Source organism: Acanthaster planci, linkage group LG02 (assembly GCF_054643075.1).
Source record: "Acanthaster planci isolate LZ-2023a linkage group LG02, COTS_SCS, whole genome shotgun sequence".
In the NCBI taxonomy this organism is placed as follows: Eukaryota; Metazoa; Echinodermata; class Asteroidea; order Valvatida; family Acanthasteridae; genus Acanthaster; species Acanthaster planci.
This window is the reverse complement of record NC_141778.1, coordinates 22,155,015-22,165,182: the sequence shown is the minus strand read 5'-3', so window position 1 is coordinate 22,165,182 and position 10,168 is coordinate 22,155,015. Positions and strand designations below refer to the sequence as shown.

At 41.6% G+C, this 10,168-nt stretch overlaps 1 protein-coding gene across 1 annotated transcript; it reads right to left on the bottom strand.

The window, feature by feature from the left end:
• Positions 1-9,132, bottom strand: LOC110976203 (uncharacterized). The gene is made up of 4 exons (XM_087148860.1): positions 8,956-9,132; positions 6,501-7,772; positions 2,146-2,211; positions 1-1,879 (listed from the first exon to the last, which is right to left on the bottom strand). The coding sequence occupies exons 2-4, from the start codon at positions 7,744-7,746 to the stop codon at positions 1,158-1,160; spliced, it is 2,034 nt and encodes a 677-aa protein (XP_087004986.1). The 5' UTR covers positions 7,747-7,772; positions 8,956-9,132; the 3' UTR covers positions 1-1,157.
• Positions 9,133-10,168: the final 1,036 nt, after the last annotated feature.

The following is a 10,168-nucleotide window of genomic DNA, read 5'->3' as shown; positions in this document are numbered from 1 at the left end:
TAAACTTTCTAGGTCCTTCAAGTTTTATTTTCATACAAAATATGGCAATGTCCTTTGATTGGTAACCGATGCAAAAAATCTGAATCAACAAATGACAGGTCAAAAGGAGATAACTGTATTTCAAAGACCAAGATTGACCACCCACACTCTATTTATCATGTGAATCATCATGCAAACAAATCAACATGCATGTGTATTGGGGGGGGTGGGGGAAAGGGGGAGGGGGCAGTTGCTTGCCTCCCCCCATATTAAAAACGTAAAATGTAAATCATCAATTTGCTTGAAAACCTCTAAGAATTGACCCCCCTTTCCACCCTAATGGTTTATCAGTTTGCTGCTAATGTGCGCCCCCCCCAAAAAAACCATGCTCATGCACATGTGTACATACTAACAATAATGAGTTGCTCAATGCTTGAAGAGGAATACAAGGCAGTTTCGTAAAGAAAACTATACATGTATAAACATGTATTACAAGTTACAATTGGCAGAATATCTTTACATAAGAACACACTCTAGCACTACAACAGGTATATTGCAAGTTCAATGAGTTGAAAATTACATTACATTTTTTAATCATCTGTCATGTTTGCAGCACAAAGAAATATCTTCTACATCTTGGCATGAGATGGTTGATCAGGAGTGGCCCCTGAATAATTGTGAAAGCACTCTGCTTTTGAACAGCTGGCCTTCCTGGTGTACGCTAAAGTTCACATGCCTAGACTCCTCTGCAGATGCCTGGCTGAGGTTGATTGGCTGTTTGGTGAAGACGGGCCTAATATGCCGTACCAAAAAAAACACACTTTAAACTGTGGCCAAATTAAAGTGTGTACAAACAAGACACCTGTAGAACAAGCATTTGATTTAGTGGGGAACTTTGGGCACATTGAAACCTTAGCCTTGGTAATTCTATTAATAATTCCAGGAATTCATGATAAAATTTGCTGTAGAGTTTCATCATCCCAATTCTTTCCTTCTTGAAAAATGTTATCTCAAAGGATTCACATGTAGGTCCTTCTTCTCCCATTAATGTCTTATCTTTGGCAATGCTTAAGTATATAAACCTGTGCTCTGCCAAAAAGTTTTTTTTAAAACAAAAAAAAATTGCACATAGCCCCTTGGCAACAAATAAATAAATGACTTGAAATAAATCTCTTTTCCTACATGTGTACTTCTTGATGCTTTTTAAGACTAGCAGCCAGAGAGAAGGCTCTGCCACAAACTTCACAGAGGAATGGCTTTTCTTTTGTGTGGGTCAGTTGATGACATTTCAGTGCATAGCCAGTGGCAAACGCTCGTTTGCAAATACCGCACCAAAACGGCTTCTCTCCAGTGTGGACTCGCTGGTGAACGGCCAGCCCTGTCTTCAGCAAGAAGCCTTTGCCGCACTTGTCACAGCCAAATGGCTTCTTGGCCTGCACACCGTGCTTCAGCGTCTGATGGCTGCTCAGCTCGTTGCCACGCAGGTAGGCCTTGCCGCAGGCGTCACACACAAATGGCCTCTCCCCCGTGTGACGCCTCCGGTGGATCGTCAGATGGCTGTGGTGGCTGAAGGCCCTGTCGCAGAGGTCACACTCAAAGGGTCTTTCCCCCGTGTGGCTGCGGTGGTGCTCCTCCAGATTGGCTGGGCGGGTGAACACCTTGCCGCAGACGTTGCACATAAACCGTTTCACTCTGTCCTCAGCCAGATGGGCCCGCTGGTGACATTTCAGAGTGCTTTCCAGCACGAATGCTTTGTCACACATGCTGCAGGTCAACCGCTTCTCGTCCTTGTGGACTTGCTGGTGTTGCTTCAAACTGTATCTGTACATGTAGACCTTTCCACACACATCACATGCCAACTGCTTTTCCTTGCAGACCTCTGAGGAAGACATGGCAATTAATCAGTTATCTGTGTTTGTCCTTATACATGTACAGTAGTGCGAAATCCTAAACTCAAACTCAAAACAATTCAAATAAACAAGTGAATTATCGTGCTTCATAATGGACCTCCATTCAATTGTTAATTCTGCATCCAAAAGAAATGCTTCACCAGGAACACCATAAAAGAATGGTTTCTCATTGAGTGAGTAGCTTGATGGGATTTTAGGAATCTGTTCTCTCCCTGGCTTGTGCCTTGTTGTGAGCTTTCAGGCTATACCCACTCACTGGTAAGTGCTTGGTCACAAATATCGCAGTCAAAAGGTTTCTCTCCTGAGTGGACTCTCCGATGGACTGCTCAGCTACAGAGCACTCTGCGAGCAGGCCTTGTCACAAATGTTGCAACGGAATGGTTTCTCTCACGTCGGCCCACTAATTATTCCCCAAGTTAGATCCATCAGAGAAGGCTTTTTCACAAATGCCATAACTAAATGATCCTCTCATTGAAAATTGCTGCTGATGACACCAACAACAGGATTAATTTAACGGTGTATGTAATATGGAAGGTCATCCAGGCTAAAAACACTAGACCTATGGTACTGTGATCGTTCGTCACATTCACTTGGAAGAAATGGCCTCAGTCATCTTAAGATGGGTGGAAAACAGCCTTCCTTCAGAACAAGTAGGTGCTCGCTGACTGAAACAGAGAATGGACAATTCAAATCCACATGATATGGGCCGGAGTGTACAGTTTGTGTTAATTCTAACTTTAAAGCTTCATGACGCCGGTGATGCTACTGCGCTGCCATGAACTGTAGTAAGCCCACTGCTGCGCTAGTCACTGGTCAGGGAAGACGGGCAAAAAATCAAAAGAATCTAGCCAGAGACGAGGCATGAACAGATGAATGCAGCAATGCGCAGCAAAATCCCCCACAGTTAAAATGTTCCCCTTTTGAAAACGTGTTGCCAAATACTCACGTCAATAACAGCATGGTAACTGTCGTGTACCATGTACCAGTGCTTGCCCAGCAAATCGCTAATTGTCCGTTTTCGTTTTTTAGTAGCGCCCTCAATAGGTGCCAAAGAGAAAAAAGTAAGTAATAAAAGTAAACACTTCCCTGGTGCTCTGGGATCTTCAGGAATTCTCAGACATTGGGGGTGGTGTGGTTTTGTTTCTTCCTTATCTGATTTTTGGTTTTTGACTTCTACCCTATTAAAAGAAAGAAAATGGGGGGGGTGTGCCAGAGGTACAAATGATATTAAAAATGGAACGGAATGGAGAGGTTCATTCTATACATTTGTCACAAATGGAGAGAATTTTATTTTTCCTGCTTTTTGAGGAAAAAGGCAGAACTTTGAGGGATTTTTCTTCTTTGCTGAGAAAAGTGATTTCAAACAAAAGTATGGCATTTTTATAAAAAAAAGGGGGAAGGCAATGCACTTTTTTCAACAAAGATCAACAGATGAACGGACCATGAAGATGTCACACTGAACAAAACGTGGAGATAAAAATCGGCATGGTAGTTCTTCTCTTTCGATTTCAAAAGCATTCTGGAACATAAATGAACAGAGCAGACCATTCTTTCACTGGAAAAGAAGACCTAGTTTTAGAATTTCAACTGATAATCCCAATTAAAGAAACTACAATGCAGAAAGCACCGTTGAAAATTTATTTTTCTATGTATTTGTTTTGAAGAAAGAGACGTGCAGATACAACGGTAAACCATCATAAATTTTACAAAAGTCACTCTCTCTGCTACAGTACATACTATACAACACAACTCTTGAAAGAGATGCATCTTCAACTTTAGCGGAAAGAAAGAAATCAGCTTAGATTATTTGCATTGGTATGCAGTCCAAGGAGCCCAGGTTCGTTCAGTGGGCTTCACACTGATGCACACAGTAACAAGATGCACCGATTTGACAGTGCGATTTGAAAAGCCTGGTAGTGTTTCTGATACGATGTTTTCGTTTATAAAGGTAATACCACTGTTACTTTCCAAAGCATGTGAAAAACAACTCCCAACTAACATCATAACTTAAACAAGTTACATTTGTGACACTTTTTTGTAACTTGTTCCAACTCTGGTTAAAAAATACAATATCTGAATATATGAGAGACAAAAGTATTAAGCACAAAGTTGATGTACAATTTCCATTCTTCTACATATTTTACATATAAATGTTCACATGAACATGATCAAAAGCAAAATTAATTTCTCAATGGTTTTTCCCATTCAAACGCTAATCTCTAAATAACTTTACATTTCATTTGGCCATTTTGAAATGAAAGACAACTACTTTTCATTTTGTTCGGGATTCTTTTCCAAATTTGAAAGCAAATGCCCTCACAATCAGCTGTCTTAAATTCGCACCGAGTAAAAATTAACAACAGTGTGATTAACATCCCAATCCACTTTGTCTCATGTGAATAATTATGTCAAAACGTGCGGATGCCTCAATTTTTAAAGCTTTGAATGAACTGTGATCATACATAGTGAACAATACTTCACTTACATTATACATTGCATAAGTGATGAAGCAGATAGAAAACACCGGTTTTGTGATTCTGTTTGCAGGAAGTATTATGGCATTCATCACGTTATAAAATGATCTTCTTAAATTCCTCTCAATGTGCACTCAGTTCACACAATTCACATGCTACTGACAATATTCACCCAAAGCATCTATCGACAAATTCAAGAAAATATATCAAACAACGCACTGATTATTTTGTATCAGCGTTTTCAATGAAGACACAAATCAAAAGTTATTACAAAAACCAGCTAATACGGGTTGTCAAGAGACAACATCCTTATAAATCGTCCCACGTGCATTGATATTAGCAATGTGGGTAGCTCAACATTTCAGAACATGGTATATGCATAAGTAATACACACTCGGTGTTATAGCTACGCCGGTCCATGCCAGTCGGGGATCTCCACCACAGCGTTCTACCGTCTGGCACTAAGCTTGATGAAACAGCCCACTGACCGGCATACAAATCCTTGAATATCCAAGAAATAACATTAGTCCCTGTAAAAATGTTGTATTTTTACCAGGAATTATTAAAAGAATTTGAACTCTTAATCAATTTGGAAAGAAAAAACTCACTGAAAAAGCGATCTAGAGTCCCCTTAAGCGGGCCCCAGGACCCCCGACCATAACCCGCGAGACTTTGGTCGCCACTACTAAATTGTCCTGCACTAAAATATGGCTGGCTGTAACAAAAGTTAAGCTCACTTTTAACAGTCCTGTTAAACAAAAATGCAGCATAATGCTACAATAAACATGCAGTGAGTACACAAATTGTCCTTTCTTCATGTTACCTCACACAGTACACACACACTAATGCAGCATCAAACAAAATCTCCAGTCATGAGGGCAAGGTTTATCAGTACAAATGGGTCAATTAAAAAAAAATGGACTCCTTGGTCTTGAGTGCACATAACAGAGTAAAAGTGGCCATACAGTGCAACAGTGAGAAATTTAAGAAATGGACAGAGAGATAAAAAAGGAAAAAGGCAAATGGTGACATGATTAACAGGTGAGTGAAGATTCCCTAAAAATGGTCAAACAATGTCAAAATAATGCAGCTGTTTGAAAGAAAATGTGACAATTGATGGCCTCGAATCAATTTGGAGGTTGTTGACTTTAAGCCTCCAAAATTCATTGACAACTACATGCATTAGCACACTGTATGTTCAAAACAAAAACGAAAGGTGGGTATTCTTGAGTTTGTTATGAAAGTACATACACATCCATTTTAAAAAAAACCTTGTCTTCAAAAGGAACTGGCTGGTGGGTTGTCTATGAAGCTATGCTTCCTGTTACATGACATTTGAAAGAGGATAGATAAGTAGAAACAAATTTATTTGCGCTGTTCAGAAATTTATTCAGCGTGCAGCTAATTGTTAACTGGTTTAAAAATACTGAGAGTGAGAAAGGTCGGTGGGTATTTGTTTCTGATGAGATGAGAAACCATTTAACAACATTCATGTATACACAAGTCTGTTGAACCTTCTTTCAACACATTCAAACATAATAGACACATTTCTTTCTTTCTTTCCAATTTCACACATTACATCTCCTCCAATAAAAAACTGAAGTTCAGGCTGCAAAAATAGGGTCAGGAAACAGGGAGAATTAAACCATTTGGGAGCCCGAGTGTTTGGTACATCTGGCAACTTGGTTGCTGTGGGTTGAGTGCAACTATACATGTATGTAAATGGTGAAAAAAAAAGTGAGGAAGATAATTTTGCCACTGCGATGAAGAGAAATCCATTCTTGGTAACAACTGTAACATTTATGTTCAGGTATGAACTTTTTGAGTATTTTTTTGCGAGACGACACATAAAAAATAAGCATTTCAGAAGCAATAAATTACATCTCAAAAGTGGGAAACGTAGCTTAAGCACTGCATTTCAGTATTTATACATGTACATGGTTTCAAAGTGGCAAGTTGCAACTAAAGGGTAAATACAATGTACATGTACCTTCATTATGGAAACACTATTCAAAGGCAGGTGCCAGATTAAAGTGCAAAGTACCCCCCTGACTATAAAACAACATGCTGTCCCCACTGAAAGAGTTTTGAGTGCTGTGACACATCCTAGTTCTACGATGTTCCCTGAGGTTATTTCAGATCTGGTCACACAGCGAGGGTGTCTCTTCAACGTGTGACCCCTGATGAGTTTTGAGTTGCGCTTCCAACACAAATGCCTCACCACAAATGTCACAGACGAACAGTTTCACCTGGGCGTGGGATCTCTTGTGGCATTCCAGATTCCATTGGTACGGGAAGGATTTGCCGCAAATATCGCACGAGTAAGGTTGCTCCCCAAAGTGGATCCTCTGATGGCGTTCTAGGTTCCATTTGTGTGAAAATGCCTCGCAGCATAATTCTTGAACAGGGGGCTTAGTTCTTGTTGGGCTGCTGCGGTGGAATTCCTGAGTGTCGGTATTGCAGGAGTCCTTCTCGCAAGTGCCCTCCTCCAAGGGTTTGTCTGCAAAGGGCACTCCGCTCTGGGTTGTAAGATGGTTGGTTTGCACGTCACTTTCCTGACGGACGCTGGCTACCAATGGCTCATCTCCATTGCACACTGCCCCGCGATGCTTTGGACTAGTCTCTGGTGAGATGACTTCCCCACAAGATGGCTTCTCTACACTGTGTACATTCTGGTGACGTTTCAATTTCGACTTTGCAGCAAAGGCCCTGCCACAAGTGGTGCACACGTACGGTTTCTCCCTGGTGTGCTTCCTGCCGTGTTTCCTCAAGCTGCTCGCTCGTGTGAAGGCTTTCCCACAAATCTCACACGCAAACGATTTCCCACCGTTGGAACAGGGGTGATGTTTGAGTACGGCTTGGCTTGGAAAAACCCGGCCACAAGTGCTGCAACGGGGCAGTCTTGTCTCTTCTTCTTTTCCTGGGGTCTCCCTTGTTGTTTCGGCATGGGCCGCACTGTGGCGTTTCAGGCTACTTTCCTGAGTGAATTCTTTGCCGCAGATGTCACAGGAGAACAGGCTTTCACCAGTGTGGACTCTAAGGTGGTGCTTGAGTTTGGACCGCTTGGGGAAGCTTTTGCCGCAGGTGCTGCACACGAAGGCTGGATTTTGGCCAGTGTGGATCACTTTGTGGCGTCTCAGACTGCTTTCCTGGGTATACGAGTTGCCGCAAACACCACAAACAAAGGGCTTCTGTCCAGTGTGGGTCCTCTGGTGCGTTGTCAAGCTCCTCGCTTGGATGAAAGTCTTGTCGCAAATCTCGCACATGAATGGCGCCTCTCCCGTATGGTACCTGTGATGACGCTGGAGTGTGGTCAGCAAAGGGAACGCTTTCCCGCAAATGCCACACACAAATGGCTTGTCCGTATCCTCGGAAGCTGACATAGTGGATTTCTGTCACATGACACGCCCTGCAAAATCAGACAGTCATGCAAATCTGATTTTAATTTCAGTTCCCCCCTACATTGTTTCATATCACTCGGCCAAGTTTAACCTTCACTGAAGCTCTTCTTCACATCATTCAAGGGATATCACCTTTGGGGGAATAACCACCAAAGAAATTTCGTATATCTCTGCGAGAGTAAATGTGCCTGTTGGTCCAAGGCTGACTGTTAACTACCAGACAGGCTCTCTGTGAAAGCTACCATTACTTAACCACACAAAGGAGTTGGTTTAACGTGTGAGTCAGACCAAAATTCATCTGAGGAGGTCTTACAAGCTTATGGAGGCATCATTTTATCTTCAAAACGGCAAGACGATTTTCCTGCAAATACATATACTATATAGTAACCTGGGGATAGTTTGCCATGTAAGTTGTGAAAATTGGGGTTGTGTATGTGGGAACCCCGTTCCTTTTATGGAAAGGAGACCTACATTTTATGTTTGAATCCATCTTAGCAGATGACTATGAGATCATGCTCAATAACTGTAGGATTGATGTGGAAAGATGGCAGTTTGGAATTAACTTATGAGAGGAAACTGTGTTTAACACATGACATATATATTTGCATGGCTGGAAATTTCAGTAAGAAAGTAACATTTTTTTTTCAATTTACAATTAAACATTTCCAAAATTTCAAAATAGGATCAAATAAAGATAGCACCACCTATGGGGGGGGCTGACCAGATTTGCAAGAAAAAAATGAAATTAAAATGGAGGGTTCCCCAAGAACACAATCCCAGTGAACATATCGTCATTACCAGCAGTACAATTTCAGCTCATAAAATCGTAAAATATTGTGGATGTCAACGGATGAAACTTAAAAATGTTACAACCCAACTGAAAGCTGTCCCTACGTATCCAGACAGAGCCGGGTATCAATGAAGCAGAATACTCTAATGTACATGTAGGGCTCTGTTACATCCAACAGTTCTCCACTGCTGTAAAATGCTGAACAAAAGGCAAGACCTTAGCGCCTAGATCAACTCATCTGTAGGAACTGAGTCTAAAGTTAGACTGACCATGGACGGACTAACGTTAGACAATGTTGGACTGGAGGCCTAGTGTAACTAACATGACTAAACAATTAAACGTACAACTACGACTAGAAATACGAATCATACTGTACAGGTCATACAAAACTGCTAAACTACCTCAGGATTTTTTTTATTTCCCTGGTGTCTCTCTAGCTCCTCTTCCTATCCTCGAATCACATGGTAAGCAACGCCGCCATGTAGCGTGTGTGCGGAAGTTTTACCACACAGCAGGGCATGTGTACGGCGGCGGTACATACATGTACATGTACATGTATACATGTACATGTACCTCCATGATGTACTGTACATGTACATGCACTTTATACATACGTACTTGTATTTAACAATTATCGTCGAAAGAGGGCGGTGTTGTCAATCAGCTAGACTGGTTTCCAATCCCTGCTCGGTAAATTATTATTTTGTTGTGGCATGTCAAAATATTCCCTTAAAATAGTCACACATTATGTTCAGGGGACGGCTAGGCTGTGCTCAGGCTGGTTGATGTTAGTCTGACAAGGTGCTGACAAGGCACCAGTAGCGCGCTGTCAAGAAGAAGTAATATCAAGTTTTCAGGTTGTGGATGGGAAGTCAGTGTTCCGGAAGAAAGCGTATTTTTGTTAATTTCTAAGTCTTGGGGTGCTAAAACTATAGGCCAATATACATTTGGCCAATGTTGCCAAAGTGGCAAACTTCCCACTTCTGTTGCACTATACTGACGGAGGCTGGACATCCAACAGAGCATATAGGCACAAATCAATTTGTTTTTCACGAAACGTCTTGACCCCCTGCCCCCCCCCGATTCGACGATGTGTTGATGTGGATATATTGGGACAAATATAAAATGACGAGTGCTCACGGTGGACTTTTGATATATTTTGGCGCACTGGGGACTTGTATTCGGCCTTGAAAACTACCACACAAAACTGACATCATAAGGGTCTGGCAAAAACTCTGGGAAGGAATTGCACTGGCAAACTTTTTAAGGTGTGGTAGTCACGAACAGAAATTTCAGTAGAAATCTTGGATGGAAAAACAAAAGGTTAAGCAGGTTCAACTGCAGTGATTTATCCAGGTTTTCAGTCCGATCCGGGGTGTGTTCCTGAGATGTCCGCAGCACCAGTGTGCATGGGTTTGCTGCCAAAGGAGGGAGAAATAAAAGTTTTTGTTGGTATTTGTTATTTCATTCATTATGTTTTATATTCCCGCACAAGTTATAAAAAAAATATTCCTCCATGCTTGAATACTGAAAGACGAGAAAACTTGTGTGGTGTACCCTCCTTTCTCCATGGGTGTACAAAGCTAATGATTTTGCGCACCGTATGAATAAGAA

Excerpts from the sequence above, each read along its gene's own strand:
- LOC110976203 (XM_087148860.1), bottom strand. The coding sequence starts at position 7,746 with ATGTCAGCTTCCGAGGATACGGACAAGCCATTTGTGTGTGGCATTTGC. Across the intron at positions 2,212-6,500 it reads CTCGCTGTGTGACCAGATCT|TCCATCGGAGAGTCCACTCA; the intron begins GAAATAACCTCA and ends GTAGCTGAGCAG. Across the intron at positions 1,880-2,145 it reads TTGTGACCAAGCACTTACCA|TAATTGCCATGTCTTCCTCA; the intron begins GTGAGTGGGTAT and ends CAGATAACTGAT.